At 39.1% G+C, this 24,284-nt stretch overlaps 1 protein-coding gene across 2 annotated transcripts in view; it reads left to right on the top strand.

Annotated features, from left to right (window-relative positions):
• Positions 1-24,284, top strand: part of LOC117810595 (chromodomain Y-like protein 2) — a 40,758-nt gene that overhangs the window by 4,428 nt on the left and 12,046 nt on the right. For both annotated transcript variants that reach the window (XM_034680508.1, XM_034680507.1), the window contains exon 2: positions 10,968-11,574. In XM_034680508.1, the coding sequence (XP_034536399.1) occupies positions 10,968-11,574 (607 nt within the window). The remainder of the gene's footprint in view (positions 1-10,967; positions 11,575-24,284) is intronic.

Here is a 24,284-nt window from a genome sequence, read left to right as displayed (position 1 = left end):
TACCTATAAGCTAAGTTAATGTAGTATGTTTTAGGGATAGACTGGCCGGGCTGATTATCAGCGCTGATATTCGGTATTTTGATGCATATCAGCATTGACCTTTTTAAAAAATCTGATGGCTGACAAGAGATCAATTTAAAACTGGGTTATTTTGGCTCAAATTTCACTAAATCATGTGGCTGAAATGACACCGTCTGCAGAAACCGTAGCCTAGCTTGTGTTCCATTTCTCCCTGAAGTTTCTCATTGCAGGAGACGAGCTGAGCAGCATCTGTTGTGGCCCCTACAATTACTAGTGATTTAAACTCATACAACCTCACTTCAAAAAAACTGAAATACCCCCATAAAACAAAGATAAGTGAAAGATTAACATTTCAGTTATATTGACATTTTGGAAAACTTTATTTACTGTAGAAAACTTTAGGGAGCTATCTATTTGTTTAAGTTTTCATTGAACTTTATGAGACATGCTGCTGAGCCTGGGAGCTCCCTGCACTTTTGTTAGAATTTTAAAACAAAGATGTCTATTGTCTAAGAGAAAAAAAAAAAACTTTAACATGTTGCAAATCTGAAAAGCTGTTAATAAACATATGCTTAAAGGCATTTAAACAAAGTTAAGTGTTGGAGTTTGTATTATTCAAAATTTTGCCGCCAATATTTCCCCTTTTACTGCAAATGAATATCGGCTCCAAATATCGGTTATCGGCCTCCTTGACTACTAATAATCAGTATCAGTATCTGCCCTGAAAAAATTGTATCAGTCTATCTCTAGTGTCTTTATTTGTCCAGTAGGTGCATATTATATTTCTGCATCTATGACTAGGGCCTTCGCAATAAAGGCACTTTCACACATGCACTGCACTCAGGGAAATTTCCCAACATTGTTCAAGTGGGGAGCTTCTGTGAACACAAAGCACCACAACTGTTCATCCCAGCTTTTCCCAGACTCTTTCCACTAGTCAAAAGTAAGCATGAAGTTGGGCTGAGCTAATGTGAGCAGGCAGCAGGTAGTTCTCAGGAAAACTCACCTTTTAATTGTGCAGGGTGATGACGTTGTTCACGTTGAGTGGAATTTTGTTGTTTTATACTTTTAACATTCACCTCAATTGTCAGTGTATTACTTTTTGTTATGTTTGTGATGAAAAATGTCTTGATACATGTTTTAGTGAAACTAACTGAAGAGTCACTATCACAAAAGACTCTGTCTCCTCTTCCTGTACACGCTACTCAGCCACCTTCTTTCACCTAAACCATATGGGGTATTTTCAGTTGCAAGAGCCCAGCCGACACAGATATTTTGCTTATGTGATAGTCAAGTTCCTAAAAATACCAGGGCCTGAGTATCCTGAAATGATCCAGGAAGTATCCAGAGTTCATGCATGGAAAGACCTCCAGATTGGGCATCGAAATATTGTCATTACTCTACGGGAGACAGTAGAAAAATATGTGCAAATATTGGGCATCGTAAACAACCAAAATGAGATGAAAAATTGCCACATTTTAGAAATGGGCGAAAATCTAACATCTTGCTTCCATGTCACTGCTTCAGTATTTGTATGTTGCAGATGCTTTGAAGCTCTCCTTAAAGCTGCATCTCCTTCAGCTACATAGTAATGGTGCTCAGAACATTTATTCTAATGAATTTGTTGATCCCCTGTCTTTTTATCTTTTGGCAACATCACTGCAAAGTTTATCAAGTTAAATGCTTTAACGTCAATCTTTGACAAGTTTCCAACCTTACATATCCTCACTAGATATAGATCCCATAAACAACTTCAGTAAGGAACCCTGCAACTGTCTCAGAGACAATTAAGCACTCAGTGAATGTGCATGCATGTGGCTCTCTGAACTGAACGTGTGACAGGAATCGATGGGGACATTTCAGGCCAGATTTACCTAGAAAATAACATTGTGCAAATGTACTCTGCAATCTGAGTATGTGGCTGCAGTCTGTGTTCATCACCTGAATGTGTAAGACAGCAGCTTATTACGGTTAGCTCCTATCTGTGTGTGATGAAGAGCAAGAGAAGGATTTCAATGAGATCACCGGGTTCAAAGCAGAGATGATAATGTTGAGTCAGTGTGGTCTGTGGTCTGTCAGTGACGTAATGACAGGTGTGTAAAACACACCATGACATCACTCCTGGGTGTGATTACAGGTGCCCCTCACCCCACCTTCCATAAGTCATCCATGTATACGTTACACACCTGCCTTGAAACCCCTAACACCCTAATACTTGAAGCTGAAGGAGGATATGCCCACCTTCATTCTTCTATCTTATGCATAGAGTAGCCCTCTCTGGTCTCTGTATGTAGCTTAGCCTTTCTAACTACCTCCTTCACTTTCCTCCCCCTTAACATGCATACAGTACTGTGTGTATTAAGTGCAATGTTTTGGTCTTTAAAACTAGTGTTCAATGAAACGAAACACCAGAAACTCACCCATCAAGGGCCGTACATGCCTGAAACTGTGTTTAAAACTTTTTGCAAAATGATGGACATGATATTTTATTGCCAAAACAGCATTAAACCACTTTGAAAAAAAAATCTAATATCATCCAACTCTGAGTAGTGTGTTATTATTATTTTTGTTAGAAAACCAATGTTCAAAAAGACAGATAACACCTGATCTTTTACATTTTCACACTTATTTTCCATCATAGGTAGAGAAAGGCTTTGGATGAAATTTTAAAAAAGGAGAAAATACTGAAAATGTTGCTCAGTCATAACCCAGCTCATGGGCCATGACAAGAAGACGGTAGGGGCACAACTAAATCAAAGTAAACAAATAATTTATTACAAAAGTAAGTTAGATAAAAAGAACAAGGACAATGAATATGAAGTATGTAGAGTCTGCAACATCAGTAGTTTGCATGCGGGTGCGAACATGGTGTAGTGAGAGGTGTTGACGAGTGCACTAACACAAAAGTCTAAAGTGAAATGGTGCGAGTTGTCTCGCCTGGGGAGAGTGAGGAGAGAGAGAGAGAGTGAGTGAGGTAGCAGGAAGCCTGCCTTTTATCAAGGGTGGAGCCACAGGCTAAGGTGCACCAAATCTGAGAGGATGTAACCAATCAGCAGTCCTGGCACCTCAAGGAAAAAAATATAGCAATAAGTATGGCCTCCAGTATATAAAAACACAAGCAGGGTTCGTCATGGGTCCTTTTAAGCAAAAAATGGACTGATAGTAGAAATATAAATAATATGGAGAAACTAATGAAAGGGTACAACTACATTAACCAACATAATTGATTTTCATTTTTTCAGTTATTTCAAGGACAGGGAATGTAAGCGGAAATTATAGCATTGGAAGAGTGAAGACTCTTAGTTTAATTTCATCTGTTCAGCAGATGTCCAACTTGGTTGTGTAATTTTTTTATTACTTAAAAAAAAAGGCTTATTTCCACTGCTTCCTCCATTTCTTGTCTCCATCATGTGTTTGCAGTGAACAGAAAACCTGTGAAAATGAACGTATCTTGGTTCAGTCTATACCAATGATTGGCATCAAGGCCAGTCAATACAGCAGTGTAGTTCCACTGCACACATTAATAACACCACAGACAATGCCTTCAAAGGAGATTAAGTACATTGATGTCACCTAGCTTCATTTAAAAGATGCATATGAAATGTGATCCTTTGACTTAACCTTAATCCAACAGCCCTAAAAGACAATGTGTGTTTCATTTTTACTTGAATGTCCACATGCAAAAACCTGCTTTTCTTCAAAAGACATTCCTTAATGGCAGAGATCAGAGTGATTTTGGGGCCTTGCTGCAAAGAATAGAAGCGTTGGTGCGAAAGATAAGAACTAGACTTATAGCATGAACATTAAAGGACACAAAATGGGAATCTGGCCACAAAAAAATAAGGTTCATTCATCGGCTTCAAAACATACTTTAAACATTAAAGAAGGTTCCAGTAAAGCTCAAGCCCTCTCTGAGCACTTACAGTAAGTTTCACTCAGCCTTGTAATACTTTCATAGTCATCAACAAAATTGCTTAAAAATAATTATGTCATGACAAGGTTACAGCCCTGGTCAACATCATGTAATATGTCCTTGCTGGCTACCATACAAGATCAACTAAGTGACCCAAACAGCAACCTTCAAAACTAGAAACAAATCTGGCACTGTTATCCAAAAAGATAAGGGAGGTTAGAGCGAATGAGGGACATTAAATGGAGACCTTTCTTTTGTATGGTTCCTGTTATCAATATTTGTTGTTTTTGTTCTGACAGCTGTTTGAAGAAGTTGCTGTTTGGTTTTACCAAAGGTGTTTACTGGCTGTGCTTTGTCAACTCAAGGCTGGACTGCCATCAAATGTCAGCAGTCTCTGCCGTACTAACTGTCACCACCAGTATTTGTCTTTCTGAAAGCTTTTCAAGGTATTTTGGCTATGTTCTTATCCATGGGACTGTCTGTTTGGCTAGCTGGTCAAAGTTGCAAAGTGAAGTTAGCTTGTAACCGATATGTGGCACATGTGTTGCATGTCACTCCACCCACAATGAGGAGCAGAAATGTTGAAGTCAGACCGGCCTGTTTATGTGAGCTGACCAGCTTGCAAAAAAAACGGCAGCAGTGGATTCTCAATAAAGCCACAAATTACACTACATTGGGTAAAACTATCTGGAGACAGAGATAGACAAGTTAGGATTTATTTAACAAAAGCTCCAGTTCAAAAATGACACCTATCTGGTTACACAATTTGATCATGCACAAGGCTAACATTAGGCCTGCACAATATTTAGATTTTTTAAGATGTGCAATTACATTGTTTGGTATTTTGTCTGAGAAATGGCATGGATTGAATGAATAGATATCTAAGGGTACGTATCTTTTATAAGTTGTCTTTGCCCCTCTGCCATGCTGCATGTTAATCCATTCCAAAAAAAGTGCTTCTCTTTTCAGTCCCAAGGACTTACATTAACTTACTTATGGGTAGCATAGACTGAAGACGGACATAGTCTCAGTGACGCCATTCATTGCTTTCTAAAGGGTGAAGCCCAACAATGGTGGCTGCCATTAGAATCGCTGACTCAACCTAATTTTACCAGCAAAGAGGTAGGGCTGAAGCAGCCTCAAGCGCCCTGGCAGACAGCAACAACACGCCCACTTGTCAGTCAACTCAATCAAGTGCCTCATGCATAGCTCTACGCCTTAATGTGATCAAAATGGATCAGTTATTTGAGAATTCAACCCCCGTACAGTGAGAACAAATACAGAAATGAGCCATACAGACAAAAGTTTTTTTTGTGTCAAGCTGTAAACTTTTTTAGCTGCTATGTGACAGGCATCTTAACATTGGTGTTGAGGTTTCTTTGGCTTTTGCACTTATGTATTGGCTTCATCTTTCAACACTGGTGGTTGCTGCTTGATGAGTAACTGACTGCTGCTGGGCCTCATCTGATTGGCCAAATGCTATGACTGCATGCCTCAGGTGAACTAACAGCTCCATTTCAGAGACTAATGCTCCCGTACCGAAGTGACTGCGCCATGCCTCATATAAAAGTGTTTTCTTATTTATTGCAAGAGCGGCAGCATTTGCGATGTGTTTATTGCTCATATTGCAATGAGGTTGGAAATAGGGATTTCTTACTAAAGCACTCAGTCTGCCCTCCATCTCCACACTGACCCCCACCATGTACCCTGGAACACACCTGGTAGAGATCTGTACTTTACAATGTTCACTTTCAGGTTTAACGCTGGGCACAAACCAAAAGTGAGCTCAATGAAAATTGTGCCATGTACTGCACACCCTTTGTGTTGTAAACTCATGTGTACACAACTGCACTGCTATGGCTTAGTGTTGGTCAAAGGTTAAACAGAATGAAGCAATCCAAGATGTGGTGTAGTTCTAACATTGGGGATTTTTGGGAAGTCTTTTTTAAAACAAAAGAATGACTGAGGTCACTTTTTTTTATTTGGAAATCTATCTGAAATCTGTCTCATCATGAGGTCTCTCCGTTCACTCTGATATAGAGCCAACTGAAGGGAAGTAGTCTTGGGCCTGCTGTAATTTTGCAGTGTATTAAAGCATGATGATATTAAATCCAATTGGATTTGGAGTATGACATTCACACTGTGATGCAGATGGTTACTGTATTGTACTGAGTGTTTTGAGATTCTGTCTGTGCTATAACTTGTAAGTCTAGCTTTGATGTCCTTTCAGTGGACTTGAGTGCTACAATTTTCTGGACTTGTTGGGCTGTTCTGGCTTGATGGAGTGGATGGATGAGTATGTCCACACAAAGCTGTAAAAGCATCTTTTTCTCTCCATTTCAGTCTCCTGTCCACTCTACAAATATGTAATCTTGCCCAAAAAGAGAAACTTTTGAACCTTTGAATGTTTTTTTTAAATGCTGACTTTCAGTGTGTAAGCAGTAAAAGGCCAAGTAAGGGGCATGGTCTGAATAATATAAAGGTTAAGAAGATGCTGCTTCAGTCAACCCTGATACTTGATCTGTTATGAGTCGTAAATAACACAGTGTGTCTGCTGTCAGAAACTGCATTTCTTCTGTTTTTTCAGGCCTTTTAGAATATTACTGACGTATCAGTCAGATGGTCTTGCATTAAAGTCAGCTCTCCCCTCAAATAGTCTGTTCTTATCATGAAAACTGTGTTGTCTTTTCTTTTATACCACATGTTGGTTGTGATGCTCCTTTTTATTCTTTGGCAACCTAAAACAAGGAACATTGGACCCTTTTTCTCGTGTGTTGAAAGGACCCTAAGAAGTGCCCCTGGCACAAGTTATTCACCCCAAAAGTGCTTCACAGATCAGAAGATCTGTCTTTGGTCCTCATATCAACATTTCTGCTGATGGTTTGTCAGAAGTTATACACAGCATGTGATGAGCTCAGTACCTTATGGTTGGTGTTGGAGGATACAATGCCCCACATTTACTGACTCTCTGCCAGCTCATACTTGAGCATCAAGTGGTTCCAAAGCTCTGGGGTCTGTGTACACAAGTTTACCCCACGCTTTCTCTTCTTTTCTCTGCATGCGTCTTTCTCTGCAGTGCTGTTAAGCGTGGCATTGTTTGGGACTGTAAGCAACCTAATCCTCTCCTCATTTCTGTGACACCCCTGTGGCTCACCCATCAAAGGCTGTTTATTCACGTTAATGTGAGCAGCACATCTGAGAAGATGATGAGTGGTTATTACCACAGCTGTAAGAGAGTCTCTGATGACACCTACCAACATTTTCCATCAGTCCCTTTGCCCAAATGTCCTGTGAGTGTTATTTAACATATTCTCACTCAACTATGCCTTGTTTGCATTCATAGTTGTCCTCAGAGTAACTGTAACAGACTGTCGTGAACTCATAAAAGCCTGAAGATGTTCTCTGTGTTTATTTTATAGTGCTAGTCATATGTTTGTTGGGATAAATGCAGCCTAATGTCAGGCAGTAATCCTTGTGTATGAATATCAAACAACAGTGGTGCAGGGTTTGTTTGTGAATCTAGAGAATGGATGATGCTGATAGATAGAGTAATATTTTTGTTGTGGTGCTTTGTGTGTGGGGTGGCGTTGGTCTCTCATCATTAGCTCCAGAAAAACGTTGCAATTATCTTGACCAGCTATAAGCCTGTTTCTGTCGAAGTACTTCAAGGAGCAAGGGCAGAGAACAATGATTAGAATTACTCCAGTTATGATACCCCAGAGGCGGTTACCTTAAATTGTTGTTGGCGAATGTGTGAAATGCTGATATTACATACTGTTTTTATAGTCATCAGGTGACAGCTAACTATGCCCTTCTCCCAGGGACACAAGTGGAAAAATCTAAGATGTAAGTAGAATACAATCCACCTCTGCCAGTGACCATGTATGTATTTTTGCATGTGTGAAAGCCTTTAAACTTAGGGCAGCTTTGAACAACTGTTATGTTTTCCTGAAATATTGTGATTCATATAATATGTAGACACAATATACCAGTAGACGCTGACGCTTCTATTCAGCATGACAGTTTTAGCTTTGTGCGGGACACTACAGGTTTTAGCAGCTATTTGTGTAGTAACGTTAAGCACTGTCTTCCTTTGTTAGAGCCTTCCAAGCCCAAAGTTTTACTCAAATCTCCTTATATCACCCAAATCTGAGAAATTTGGCAGCAAAGAATTTAGATTTAAGTAAAGAAGTTGGAATCTTTTTTTGTTTTGTTGTTATATTTTTCTCGTTTTTCTTTATTTGATAGGAAAGCTGGAGAGGGACAGGACATGTGGGGAGTAGAGAGTGGGGGAGGACATGCAGCAAATGGTAGAGGCTGGTAGTCGAACCTGCAACCACTGCGACAAGGACTATGGTCTATGTATATGGTGTGCGCTTAGACCGTTAGGCAGTGGCGTATCCAGAGGGGTGGCCAAGGGTGGCACAGGCACCCTTTGAAATCCAATTTGGGCACCCCAGGGGCCACCCCAAAATCCTCAACTATGATTGGCTGTTTGCCTTGTCAGAGGTGGGGTTTCTATTAAAATCTATAATTTGGGATGAGGTAAAAGGCTGACAGTAGATTTCTTTATTAGTGCCCTCAAATGTAAGTTCTTAAAGAATTCAGCTTGGAAGATTTATGCCACTTTGTCATGTTTTTTTTAAGACAAAAGGAATATAGCAACTGTTTAATACTTTAATGAAAGTAGTTTGTGAAGACGGAAAGGGTAAATGTTAATTATTTGTAAATGCACTGGCCACCCCTGCCTATGTGAGAGCCTCAGTTGGGCCACCCTGGTCAAAAAATTCTGGACACACCCCTGCCGCTAGGCCAACTGCACTCCAAGAAGTTTGAATTTAAAAAGTCACAATTCAGTTGGAAGTAAATGCCACTTAAATAAAACCAAAAAATTGTCAGACAACCACCAGTTGATATCCAGCAAACCTGCTGAATAAAAAAGTATTTAGCAGCAGTAAAGCCAGTGTATGTATGATTTGTATGAAATATGAATATGTATTTAAATCTTTAGCATATAGAGTATGAAGGACTATTTCCCAGACATGCCACTGTGAGTCCTTCCAGCACATTCTGAATTGCAAATCAAGGTGAATTCATTTCAACTGAGAAGCAGATGAATGATTCACACTCCCATTATTTGATTGATAATTCACACACGGGGCTGCATGGTGATGCTGTTGTTAGCGCTGTGGCCTCACAGCAAAGGTTCCTTGCTTTGAATCCCAGCCAGGCCCTTTCTGTGTGGAGTCTGCATGTCCTCCTTGTGCATGTGTGTGTTCCCTTTTAGGTGCTCCGGCTTCCTACCACAGTCCAAAGACATGCTTTGGTTAATGGGTCACTCAAAATTATCCGCAGGTGTGAGTTTGAGAGTGTCTGTTTGTCTCTCTATTTGTTAGCCCTATGCTAGGCTTCTGACCTTTCCAGGGTGTATCGCACTTGTCACCCAGTGACAGCTGGGGTAGGCTCCAGCCCCTAATGACCCCAAAAGGATAAGCAGTGTAGTTAATGTGTGAATGGATTCAGTTTTAAGCCAACATTATATTTGTAAAACTTCAAGCAAACATGTCACAACCTTATCTTTTTTTTTTTGTTACAACAACAACAACAACAACAACAACAACAACAACAACAACAACAACAACAACAACAACAACAACAACAACAACAACAACAACAACAACAACAACAACAACAACAACTTAACTTTAACTTTTAAACAGATGTTATGGTGTTATAAAGCCTGTACTGTACTCCACTAAAAGAAAGACAAAAATGAACTTGTATGACAACAGCTTTACTGGCTACTAAAGTTGAAGATCATTGGTTATTTTTCTACCATTTAATCTAAGTAGTTACAATTTATTTATTTATGCTTTCCTCATTTTAATGTGACCTTAAAAAGCTGTTTGTTGAGGTGTCCTTTTAACAGCCTGCAGCTCATCTCAGCTCCACTCTGGACTCTTATCTTTCTTCTGCAGGGCATAAGCTCTTATCTTAAACCTGACATATGTCACAAAATGTACATTTTTAAAGATTTAACACCCACTGGCAATGTGTCAGAAGTTAAATCCAACATTTAAACACACATGGAGTAAAATGTGTCTTTGTATATTAGACATTGAAGGGTTAACCTCTGGGGACTATGAAAGTACTTAGAACTTCCATGGAAATCTATTTAAAAATCTGTTTTGATACAGTATGTCCTGTAAACAATATGAACAGCCTAGCCTAGGTTTGCCAGCAGAATACCTCCAGAATGTATCCTTTGGGGATCATGAGTGTTGCTGCAAATGTCAGGGGTGTAGCTGCCATTATATACAGGGCCTCAGATCCTTTAATGTGTAGTGGAATTGATAAAGGCAGCAATGATTTCAGTCATCATATAGTTAAAAGTTCACCTTATTTTTAGTTTAATAAAAAGAAAATAAATTGATTATAAGCATTTTACCTCACTTCTTCCAGCTCCTTGTTTCAGTTTCATTTTCTCTTAATTTCATTATTCCCTGGTTTGAGCTATTTTATAAAACCAGATGTGATTACTTTAGCTTTGTAATTACATTCCAAAGTCTGGCTTCATGAATCTTTGCTGCTTTTAGTGCAGAGGGGAAACAAACAAGCGCAGGGTCTGTCACCTACATGGTATTTATTTTCATTGGGTGAAGCTTTCACAATTAAACACACTGTGTTGAGAATTGGAAAACTGTGAACCTGTGTTGAGAGGTTATAGGGAAAGAATAAAGCAGCAGACATTTTCATTTATAAACCCCTGCAAATCGATTACTGTGGCAGGAGCTGTTGATAACTGTTTTATTTGAATATCTTGCTTGATATATAGACTGGAAATGAAATAAAGAGGATGTGCGTTTTGTATTTTTTTGATTTTTAGAAGCTGTCAAATAAGTACAGTTTCAGTATACACGGCAATTATTTGCTTTCTTTCCACAAACATGACAGTGCTTTTGAACCGGAAAAAGGAGAACAAAATTTTTTTCCTCTTTGTCTAATTGGCTGTCCCTCTGTTTGCTGCCCTCAGGTGGAGCGGATTGTGGACAAAAGGCGGAACAAGAAGGGTAAGTGGGAGTACCTGATCAGGTGGAAAGGTTATGGAAGCAAAGAGGACACATGGGAGCCAGAGCACCACCTTCTGCACTGCGAAGAGTTTATCGACCAGTTCAACAGCTTGAGACTGCACTCGCACAAAAGACCCAAAGTTCCCAAAAACCGTCAAGAGTCCACCTTCACAGGCCACCAACCTGCCACAGAGAACTCCAGAGCTCGGTCTGAAGCTCGAAAGAAGAAAAGGACTTTTGGCCCTGCTGTTGGGGTCAGAGTTGGAGCTGTTTTAGGGATTGGTGGTGGAGGGTCAGGACACAGTCAGAAGCAGAAGAAGGTGGGTGTACCACCTGGGAAACATGCTTTAGGGGACAGACTAAGCAAAGCCATGACGTACAAGGGTCCTCTTCAGGGAGGGCCTCACCTTGTCCCTCCACTGAGGGTTTCTCATAATGGTCTCCAGAATGGAGAGATGGAGCCTTTAATGTACAGACCAGCAGCAAGGCCACATCGACCGTCTATGGACAGAGTGGATGGAGAGCTAGGAGACATGGATAACACTGGACAGCAGTACACCACTGAGCTAGGTAAGTTATTACACTAAATGAAACAGTTGCAGATATAGATGTTGTGATATGTTGATTAAAGTCAAGAAATAAAAAAACGATAGCATATATATATTTGTGATACAGAAAATAACAAATCCTGACTTAACAGTATCATTTAGTTAACCACTTTTAGGCGTTTTTTGACCGGAGGAACTTTACCCCGGAATTAGGGACTTTACCCCTGAACTACGTGCGTTTCAACCGATGGAACTAGGGTCTAAATTTAGTTCAGGGGTAGATAATAGGTAGATAGGGGTACGGGGCGGCAGTAGCTCAGTCCATAGGGACTTGGCTAGGGAACTGAAGGGTCGCCGGTTCGAGTCCCACTACGGACGAAGTTTGGCAAGTGGACCGGTGGCTGGAGAGGTGCTGGTTCACCTGCCTGGGCACTGCAGAGGCGCCCTTGAGCAAGGCACCGAACCCCCAACTGCTCTGGGTGCGCTGGTTGACAACAGTATCCTCACTCTGACATCTCTCCCTAAGCATCTTCACTGCATGTGTGTGCATTTGTTTGTATATACCAAAAAAACTGTATGTGTAGCATGTCCAAAATAGCATGAGTGAAAAAAGTGAATTTCCCCCCTGGAGATCAATAAAGTACCTTTCTTCTTCTTCTTCTTCTTCTTCTTCTTTCTAATCTCCCCCTAAACAGCCCCTGCTAGGGGGTTAGTACTTTTCAAAAAGCTTCAAAAGGCTTTTGGGGGCAGGGCCTGCAATGCTGAACGTGTCTGATTGGTAGCTTAACCGCATTGTTTTCCGCTCATCGTCCACAATAACATCACACACATCTGTGATTCACTTGATTTCTCTTTCTTTCATTTGTTCTATCTTTATTGTATGTGTGTGTACTTTTCAAAAGAAGGTTGTGATTCACTTGATTTAGCAGCTTGTAACAGTATGCTTCTCTAAAACCACCTTGAATGCGTCTCTCCGACTGTTACGGTTTTAAAAGTGACCTTGTAAGCTGGTGACCTTCAGCTGAATGTAACAGTTTTTGTGGAGTTGAAAGCTGTTGAAACACAGAGGGAGTTTTAAGATTCAATATCCTCATCAGATAAGTATTTAATGATCGTCTAAAGAAGTTTATGAGGGATGAATCCGTCTGAAAGTCTGCCGTAATCATGGTCGCTGTTTAAACCAAAACACCGGATATCTCTGCCACAGCTTTTTGAGTTAAAAAGGATTTTAAAGCCGTGTTGAAACGTCTTGCTACTCACGCTTATCTCATCTCACGTGTTGATTCAGTGAATCCATCTGTGATGAAATATAGCACCATCTAAAACATCGCAAGCTGAGTCTCTTTCATGCTAACAGGCTAACTGTTGTGATACCGGCCGGCCCGTCTTCTTCTGTGGTGTCATCTGTGATGAATGGCATTCGTCTTTGACTTACTGCCCTGTACTGGTCTGGTGGTGTAGTGCATTTATTTATTATTTCCTCCGTATGTCACTGGCCTGATTTGCACAATCTAATCGGGGCTTTGGCCCCGCGGTCAAAACGCAGACATCAATGGGGGGCACAGGAACCTTTTAGTTCAGGGTAAAGTAGTTCTAAAGTAACAACATGAGCATTTAAAGAGTTATGGTACACTGATTCAGTGATGTGAGTTTCACAAAAATATCTGCCTGAAGTTTGCAAACTGCAAACATGAGCCACAAAGACGTTGTAATCATTTTGTTTAAGATATTTAGATTTTTAAGAACAAAAATAGTTTTTTGTGCTGTCTCTGATTTTGCTGTCAAATTATGTCAGAATAGTCACAAAAATGTCCTACATGGAAACAAGTTGTACAGCCTAACCTAAAATATCCTCAAGTGTCAACACAACTGCCTGTTTTACAGTCTCCCCCTCAACACCATCAGCCATTGTGCTATGCCAACAGTGGCATCCGTCAAGTGTCAGTTAACTATGTTAGCATGTAGGGGTCTTTCTACCTTTGTAAAAAGGCTACAAATGTTTTGAGATTTCTGATACACTGATGTTTTAACTGTATTTTAGCTAGTTGAAAATTGGTTGAAATTACTGGCATTCTGACCCCATTTTAAACCTGTTTTCAACCAAGTTTCAACCTTTTGAATTATTTAAATTACCGTCTTAATGCTACAGATATAGCGTATCTGTGCCACAGTGCTGTTTGCATACATTTATATTTACACCATTACACATTCATTTGTTGGAAAATAGGCCCTTTGCTATGCAAATCAGCCTCATTGCTAAAAACCATCTAATTCACAGATGGTTGGATAGAGTGAAATATTTACCATCTACTGAGAGCTGGTGGTAACTGCGCTGCAGTGTTTATAAGTTATGTTATGCTGATGCTTCCCAGTGACCTCTGGATGACCTAGAAATAATATATCTAAACATAAAGGCTATTCAGAGTACATTGATATCACTAATATCATATTAATCAGGGGTTAAATCAGTCTGAGGCTGTCTGAGGCTCAACGTCTACATGTACGGCCTGTGTCATTAGGCATGATGGAGAGTTTTCTTTCTTAAATCTGAATGAGCGCACTCCAGGAAGTAAGCTGGATATTGACTGATACATTTGTATCACATCTGTTATGAATCTACTCCTAATTAAATTGTGAGGACTTTCTGTCTCGATTCAGCTCATCATATACTGTATGATAGCAATTAACAGTGTGGGGATGTGGAAGCTTATCTCAGTCTCAATCAGGTGCAACAGCAGAACAAGCTGCACAGGGCTGCAGAACTTTGTGAGCGTTTTTGTGCTTGAATATTATTAGCCAAATTTGCTTTGTGAGTTTGAAATGAGACAAAGCAGATAGCAGGAGAATTCTTTGTGAATTCCACCCTGAGAATTCAAGAGCAAGTCAGTCGCATACAGTTGGTCTACCCTCTCTGGAGAAGTGTGTTACACTACTTGTAATTTTCCAGGTACTGCCATCAACAGCAGGCCGTGATCTCTATCACAAGTATATTACTTTATTCAGTGTTAAATGTTGTCTCGATTTAGATATCTGTTTAACAACGACAAAAATTTACTTAAGCAGTCATACTTACAGGAAAATAAAATGTCACTTAAACTACAGGTGATGAGCATTCTATGTAATACTGACAGTATTTCTAAATGACCTAAAAATAGACTTTTGGCCTGTTGTGCTGCAATATTTGTTTTATGTTTGCTTTCATACCGACCAATGATAGATCTGTGATAACCTAAAATGGCTAATGGCGTATGTCAGCCAAGCAAATGCATCTGTTTGTGTCTAATGGAAAATGTACTGGAGTGTGACGTTTCCTTCATGAATTTGAATAATACAGGTCCTGGAAAGTTCCTAACACACCAGGCTGTAGCACACAGGAGTGTTTCTGTTTAGGGATTTCACCGTTATCTTTTTATGGGGTTTATAAAATCATTTCTACATGATGAATATTTCTTCTTACATGATGGATTACGTGTCTTAGAAAGATAAATACAATATATTTTACAGGCTGCTTTTCATACTGTAGATACTTGTACTGGCACACAGCTCTTAAGCCTGTTACTGTGGTGTTTTACTGCAGCTGATAACACCTCTGAATATCACTCCTGGGTCACAGTCCAAGGCCTGCACCACTGTGGTTAATTATTACATGCAATTTAAAAAAGTAATATCTACAATCTATTTTACCAAACCTGAGTAGTTTCAGTTAACCAAATAATGATAATGATCCAAATACAGTAAATATCAGCAGTAAAATGATACGTTTACCTACATTGTCTATTCTTACTGTCCTACTTATCATACCTGTCATACCATCATACCAAAACGGTTCCCACTCAGGGTTCCCAAGACATTACAGCTTTGTTATAAAAACCCTTTACAACCTGTGTTCGTATTGGCATGTACATCATGTGCATGTTCTGCCGTATTGCTTTTAACTTATTTTGTTGTATGCTGTTGTCAAGCTCCAACAGACTTCTGAAAATTTTTTAATCATTTACAATGATGTTGAGATACAATTAAAGGTCTGTCCTGGGCTGCCCACTGGACCCTGTGGAGGTGGTGGCTGACAGGAGGATGATAGCAAAGCTGTCTACTCTGATGGACAAAGTGTCACACCCCCTCCAGGAGACCATAACAACACTAAGTAGCTCGTTCAGTGACAGACTTCTTCACCTGTGGTGTCTCACGGAGAGATACTGCAGGTCTTTTCTTCCTGCAGTGGTCAGAGTCTATAACCAATATTATATATATACATGTTGTAAGATATGCTTATTTTTTACCCCTTTAATTTTAATTTTAATTTTAATTGCTAATAACTTTTTAATAATTGTTACTTTATAGGCTCTTGTTTGCTTTATATATTTTTTCTTTTTGTGCACTGTTAACTTTGTTACTGTGACACTTGAATTTCCCCGTTGTGGGACGAGAAAAGGACTATCTTATCTTATCTTATCTTAAAACAAACCAAAACAAAGTCTAAAAAAAGCAATACTCCGTGAAAACAATGGCACACTTGGATTAAATGGGTTGAGATAATCACCTTGAATTGTCTTGGTGAAATGAGAGTATTGATCTTTGGGGAGGGTTGTAAATAATGCCCCATGGTTGGAGCACAAAAACTAAAAGCTGTTCAGAGTGACCCCAAACTATTAGTTAGTAAAGCAAGTTGGATTGGGTCCTTTGGTCCATTTCAGCATAGCTGTTATATAGAGTGGTGGACATCTAGTAAATTATCCATAGATAAAAGATACAAGAGTTTATCACACCTCTGCCAGAGAGGGCAAACCAACTTTGATATACAGAATACAGTGAGTGTAATGGACCCCCAGTTATACAACCCTACAACTCCCTAAATGTACAGCCAAGTGTAAAATGTCATCAAAAACCCAATTTGATGTTTGCAAATTATTTAAACCCCATATTCAATTAGTGCAATGACAATGTCTCAAATAATGAAACACAATAATTGTATTGTCTTGTGAAAAATGTATTAACATTTTTAATTTGATGCCAAAAACACAATTTAAGAAAGTCGTGAAGGGGCGTGATTACCATTGTGCTGCATCACCACTTCTATTAGCAACACTCTGTAAATGTTTGAGAACCAAGGAGACCAGTTTCTTGGTTGTGAAAGTGAAATGTTGTGATTTCATGATGTGTCGAATGTTTTTAATTGTGGTTAAGTTAGGATTGCACTCGTGCAATACGTGCAAAATGTAGTTTGGCATCTTACGCAAGGTCTGCCCTGAAAAAGGAATTGTCCGGATGGCAGTATAAGTTGCTCTAAAACCTGTGTGTATTGTTCAGCATTAATGGTGCCTTACCAGATGTGGAAGCTACCATTGCCATGGGCACTTATGCATTCACATTCCATCAGGGCTCCTGGCTTTTAAACTGTGTGCTGACAACATGCTGAGTGGACCCTCTCCACTTTAGGGCAGAGGGTGCAGTGTCCATGATTTTCAAAGAGAATGTCCAATTTTGATGCAGTGCCGCCCGAGGGCCCATAGATCGCTGCCATCCAGTATTGGTTTCTAGCCTTGTCCAGTTGGCACAGAGATTTCTGCAGATTCTCCAAATCTTTTAATGAAATGATTTACTCTGGATGATGAAATCCCCAAATTCTTCACATTTTTAAGCTGAGGAACATTATTCTGAGACTGATGAACTATTTGCTCACAGTCTCTCACAGAGTGGTGATTCTCTTCCCACCTTTACTTCTGAGAGACACAGCCTCTCTGTAATATGCTTCTTATATGCAGTCATGTTACTAAGCTGTTCATTAGTTGGGAGATGTTCCTCCAGGTGTTTTTGCATTACACAGCTGTTTCAGTGTTTTGTTGTCTGTGCCTCAACTGTTTTGAAACCTGTTGCTAGCATTGCATATAAAATAAGCCGATGTTTATCATAAAACCTTAACATTTTACCATTTCAACATTTGATATATTGTCTTTGCACTAATTTGAATTAAATATTTGGTTCAAATGATGTGCAAACCATCCAAATCTTGTTTTATCAACATTTAACTGTTGAGTGTTATAAGTGTTAGGGTTTGTCTGTCTAGTGTTGTTAATTTGACAAGCTGGTAGATTTCAAACTATATTACCCTTCTGGGATCAATAAAGTGCTCTGCATCCGAATCTGAATCTAAATTCACACAGGGTCCCGGCTTTTTTTGTATTGGGGTTTTAAGCAAGCAGCAACCTCCGGTCTCAAACTAGGAAACCCATGCGGAGAATCTGCTTGAGGCTGGCTGCAGAAACTCCGGAAACCACACACACACCAATTCAAAAAAGACGATATTTGCCGCATTAATAAACATGTTTACAGCCTGGTTAAAAAAACGGCTTGGCTCTACGTAGCTAATTTCTCTATCGGCACACACACTGTACGTGGGGTGAATTTTTTTCTAAGGTGACGGTTCAAAAGATATTAAGATTATGAGTTTTTGCCTGGATAAGGACATGACTGACTTGACTCCTGGACGGGAACACATAGCTGTTGGCTAAGAGGCTCAAACTCTGCCTCTTTACGTCACACTCTGCCTGGTTGAGTTACGCATTTCCAATATGGCTGCCGCCGTTGATTGGCTTCAAAACAGCGCTCAGGAACAGATGGGTGACATCACGGATACTACATCCATTATTTATACAGTCTATGATTTTAAGGCAGTTAGTCAGCTATGAAGCGTCCCTTATTGTTGCTTTGTCTCTTTGAGAAAACAGTTTGCAGACAAACTGTCCAAATCATCTCATTCTCTACCCTTACTGCCATCCAAAAATGATAATAGGTTGCTGCTGTCATCACTGACCTACAGCAAGAAAGGTGCAAACGTAGTTATATAATTCACGTGCTTATTGAGCACATAATTGTTGGAAAAGTTGTGCTTGCATAACAACAAGAATGTTTCAGGGGCATCTAAATGCTTGTTTGATTAACCTTACTATTCAGCATTCCTTTCATGGTTATTTCACCGTAGAAAAGAATGGCCCGCGATAATGATAAGTCATTCTCCTGCCTATTATCGGTCTTTACTTTGGCATATGAACAAATTAGAACCTGCAGCAGCTTGAAAAAAGTTGTTCCATTGTTTTTTCAGCAAAGACAGAAGATAGCAGACTAATTGTTCAACAGTGATTGAGACAGGAGCATCTCCGTCAAAGTCAGCTGAATAATTGTACTGACATCACCTTGTGTCCAAAAATCTGAAACACTGTCAATGAGATAAAAGCATCAACCTCTTATCACACAAGCACTGCTGGCATTACAAATACATGTATTCAAGCTGATGTCTGTATTTAATCTTCTTCTGTGGAAATGAATTGGAACAGTCTGTAAATTTGAAAATCAGTGTTAATCCGATTTTGTTTTGCAGAGTCAGACTCACCCAAATGTATCAGGTTTAACTGTAATTTAATTTCTTAAAACTGATGCATTTCTTATATTATCATTTTCAATTGCTGTGACCTAAATGTCTTTTTATAGCACCCCAAACATTTCAAACACATCTTTTTATCTCCTTATTTTATTGATGAATGTCTTGAAGTTCTCAAACTTTTAAAGCGTTGAATAGATCACTGCTTAAGTCACCCAGTTTTATTTAAAACAACCTTATAAGATGTCAGTGAGAGCTTAAATCTGCTTTTAAATCTTCAGTGACAGAAAAATTTGATAAAAAATAAATCCCCTGTTTTTTGTAGGACCCTTAGTTATCTTTGTTTGAATTAAAAATGAAGCATCACACAACTTTCTGTTTGATAAAATCTGTGCTTTTGTATTTAAGTGATGTATGGTTTATTTGTTTGTGTTTACTTGTTCTCCATCACTAGATCTTAGATAAAGAGCTAATGCATTGCTAAAGTAATGTTTCTTTTGTCCGTCATCAATTCAACTGATAAAAGTGCACAGCTGAGACTGTGACTCAGCTTGCACAGAAAATCAGCTTGCTCTGATACTTTCTGAGCACTGAGTCACTGATCAGTGTTTGGATGAGAGTAGCTCTTTATAGACCCCTGTTCTCTACTAAGGCATGGTGTCTTTTTATGTAGGGGGTATGAACTCCTTTTAAGAAATATTCAAATTCAGTGCATAAAAGCTAAAATACCATGCAGCAATGACACAAAAGTCAATTTGATTCTTGCACAAATCAAATCATTTGTGCGAGATAACTACAAAATAATGAAACCACACTTTCAGCAAAATTAACACAACCACTCATGTGGTCACTGGAGATGCATTTTGAGAACGCATGATAATGCAATCGCTTGAACACTTGTAAATGGAGCTTTGCATGCTGCCAAAAGTTGAAGCTAAGCAAGTGCTTTTGTCCTCTTTCAAGTAAAAACAATATCTCATCAAACCAGGTTTATCTGAAAAGTCCACAGAAGCATCATACTTCAAGAAATGACAAGCAAAAATAAGACCTGGATTGCTTGTATTGAATAAAAAAAGATCTCCCAGTGTGATAAGAAAAATGTGCCCGTTATTTCTTGAAATGGGAATAAGGTCTTCATTAAAAAAACTAATATGTGCTGGAACTGCTATCAAGGTGTATTTTCTTCAGCATAATGTTGTTGTTTTTCAGCTTTCCAATTCAATTTTATAGTCAATGAAAATGTTATTGTCTGAAGTCTTGCTGCATTTTGTAGAACTTTAAGTCTTTTTTTTATAGATTTTTGAATATAAGTTTGAGTTTTAACAATACCTGAACACTAATTAGATTCTAGTATTATTTCTGTGATGGTAGTTGTAGAAATGAAAAACACAGTCTGCATGTTTTTTTAAATGAGGTCACTGTCAAAGATCACATTCTGATTATAATTTTCATTTTGCCTAACAATTACTGATTGGAGAAAGGACTAAATACCCGTATTAACTGTATCAGGGCCTGTGCTAAGATTTAGGTTATGCCAAATGTTACACACTTGGAAAACAAAAAGTGATTTTCCAGGCGTGCATGGGTTGTTTTTGTTGTTTACTCACTTCCAGGAATTATTCAACAGGTACAATTACAACAGCGCAGTGTAGCTGCGTACAGCATAAACAGTTCGGTCCACTCCCTCAACTGCGCATGTGCACCTGCGCATCCCCAAAAGACCCAAAACTGCTCCAAAGCTGCCCCAAACTGCCTGCTTAAGCCTTGCTCCTACTTATTACACATTACACATAAGGATAACACACAAATGCCTTTGTACCTGACTACTGCACAATTATTAATTAGAAAGATTATGTATAAATAACAAAATAACACAAATAAACATTAGAGTGGGGGGTGTCAGTGTCCATATCAATGCATGACATTATTATAGGTCCCACACAAAGTTTAAGTGAGGACAATTTGCATACACACAGCTATTAATGTGAGATAATTTGTTGGACTGTAGAGGTTCGGAGCTGTTGTGGGCTTTTCTGACAAATACAGCTGTGTGTCCTCGGCGTATGAGTTGAATTGTATAATGTGACAAAGGGGCACATAGAAATAAAATGCTAGTGATTCCAGTATTGACTCTTGAGGGACTCCACAAAGATGTATATGATGTGAGGGGAGACATGTTTATAAATAGAAAAACTATGATATGAAGAACGAGACATCGTCAGACTACTATCAGAGCTATCACACCTGTGCTACAGTATTTCATACTGACATTTGGTGGTCAAGTGTATCAAATGAAAGTCAGTACTTCCAGGATGGAGAATACAACATTATCATCCATTCTCGAAAGATCATTAGTCACAAAGAGGACAATCTCACTGAAGTGTTCCTGTCCAAAGCCAGACTGAAAGTTTTAAGAAATGTTTTGTTCCAACAAAATAAAGACTTTGGTTGAAAGAGTTTTTTCAGGTTTTACAGAAACAATGGTCATTTTGAAATCTTTTTTTTTGCTACAAGATTTACTTTTTCATCAGCAGTTGCATACAGACAGTTTCAAGTTTTGTGGACACTGAAATCGAGTTTTTAAATAAGAAAGACTAAGTTGCAGTCACGTCTGTTGGTTTTCAGGAACACTGGAGAGGCAGTAGATGTACAGAGGTTGTGGAGAATATATGATTTACAATAGTGATGTTTAGCTCATTAAAAACAAACTTATATAAAACTTGATTAAAGTCAGGTCCTCACAGGGGGCATCAATAGAAGGAGCCACGTTGACTGGTTGTATCTCAATTTTTTCCATTTAAAAAGGTTCAAGACTTCCCTAGATGACTTTTGCTGATTAAAACGTTTAGAAAGATTTAGAAAAGCAGGTCTATGGTGTTATTAAGATTTTGGGCTTTTGCTTCCATCTAGTTAATTGTAAAGGGGAAAAGTCTCCCTCACATGCCTCACCTGTGTTTCAAACACATCATCAACTGTTGTTGATTGGTGATCAGTACTTGAAGGCCTGTTTTTATCTATCAATATTCCACCCATCTGCTTTTTCTTATCTGATGACAAATATTATTATTTATCCTGGGTGAAAATCCTGTACTAGGTGGAATTTTTGTCTAACATGTAAAAAATGAATCTATTATAGAAGTGCATGAGTACATTCATCAGTATGTCTGTCTGTAGAAGGGCATGCATTAGTGCTGGCAGTAAGATGTCACACTTGATAAAAATGGTGACAAACTGTAATTGCAAATCTTTCAGACAGGGAAAGATGGCAGAATGAGATGAGATACAGTGAGCAGTACGGTGTTTTTATTTAAGTCGAGAAGAACTCGCCGTGCTCTGGAGCCACAAGGAGGAGGGGCAGCTGTTTGCCTGATCTCACAATCAATGAGACATTACACTCCAGACACTCTCCACTTTCCTCATCAGACATGCAAATATATGTTTTCCCGAGTCAAATCAAGCTATATATAGGTCTTAATCATAAGTCTGTTTAAGGAATAACAAGTCACTTATTCACACAACGTTCCAAAATTCTCCTGTTATATAATGATGTCATATTTAACTTTATATTTATCATATTTACCTTGGTTTTTTCATGATTTAATTTACTGATTGTATGTTTTTATCTTAACATTCACCTTGTTTTACTGTTGGTTTATTTTTATCTTCTTTTTCTTTACTTTGTTTTTACTGTTGCTTTACTTTTGCCTTATTTATACCAAAGGTTACAAAGTAACAAAGGCTACCATCAGTAACACACTACGCCGAGAGGGACTCAAATCCTGCAGCGTCAGGTGTGTCCCCCTGCTTAAGCCAGTACACGTCCAGGCCCGTCTGAAGTTTGCCAGAGAGCATATGGATGATCCAGAAGAGGATTGGGAGAATATCATGTGGTCAGATGAAACCAAAATAGAACTTTTTGGTAAAAACTCAACTTGTCGTGTTTGGAGGAAGAAGAATGCTGAGTTGCATCCCAAGAACACCATACCTACTGTGAAGCATGGGGGTGGAAACCTCATGTTTTGGGGCTGTTTTTCTGCAAAGGGGACAGGACGACTGATCCGTGTTAAGGGAAGAATGAACGGGGCCATGTATCGTGAGATTTTAAGCTAAAACCTCCTTCCATCAGTGAGAGCATTGAAGATGGAACGTGGCTGGGTCTTCCAGCATGACAATGATCCCAAACACACCGCTCGGGCAACCAAGGAGTGGCTCCGTAAAAAGCATTTCAATGTCCTGGAGTGGCTTAGCCAGTCTCCAGACCTCAACCCCATAGAAAATTTGTGGAGGGAGTTGAAAGCCCGTGTTGCCCAGCGACAGCCCCAAAACATCACTGCTCTAGAGGAGATCTGCATGGAGGAATGGGCCAAAATACCAGCTACAGTGTGTGCAAACCTGGTGAAGACTTACAGGAAACGTTTGACTTCTGTCATTGCCAACAAAGGTTATGTTACAAAGGATTGAGTTGAACTTTTCTTATTGATCAAATACTTATTTTCCACCATAATTTACAAATCAATTCTTCAAAAATCCTGCAATGTGATTTCCTGGATTTTTTTTTCTCATTTTGTCTCTCATAGTTGAAGTGTACCTCTGATGAAAATTACAGACCTCTCTCATCTTTCTAAGTGGGAGAACTTGCAAAATCAGTGGCTGACTAAATACTTTTTTGCCCCACTTTATGTAAAAAATGTGGTTTGGTGGCATTGTTTGCTGAAATATGCAAGGTCTTCCCTGAATAGGCATTGTCTGGATGGCCGTATAGTATATGTTGCTCCAGAACCTTTGTATATTGTTAAGCACAAATGGTGCCTTCAGAGTTGTGTAAGCTACCCATGCCATTTGTACTTGTGCATCCCCATACCACGACCGATGCTGGCTTTCAAACTGTGCACTGATAGCAAACCAGGTGGTCCCTCTCCTCTTTCAGGCAGAAGGTGTGACATCCACAATTTCCTAAAAGAATGTCAAATTTTGATTCGTCAGACAACATGACAACTTTCCATTTCGCCTCAGTCCATCTCTATCGGCTTGGGTCCAGAGAATTCGCCGGCTTTTCTTGATCATGTTCATTTACACAGTTTTAACAAACATTGGTGGATGAAATGTGTTCACAGACAGTGGTTTTAGACTGTGACTTTGAACAATGCAGTGATTTACATTGCAAAGTCATATCAGATTTTGATGCAGCCTGAGGGCCATCCAGTGTTGTTGGTTTTGTTTGCCTTGTTCCTTTTGCACTGAGATATTATCTGAATCTTTTGATACTTTATACTGTAGATAACAAAATCCCCATGTATTTTTCAATTTTAGAAACATCATTCTATAATTGTTGAACTTTTTGCTCACACAGTCTCTCA

The sequence above is a fragment of the Notolabrus celidotus genome, chromosome 3 (assembly GCF_009762535.1).
Source record: "Notolabrus celidotus isolate fNotCel1 chromosome 3, fNotCel1.pri, whole genome shotgun sequence".
Lineage (NCBI taxonomy): Eukaryota > Metazoa > Chordata > Actinopteri > Labriformes > Labridae > Notolabrus > Notolabrus celidotus.
Note: the sequence above shows the minus strand (reverse complement) of the source record. Positions and strands in the feature narration are given on the sequence as shown.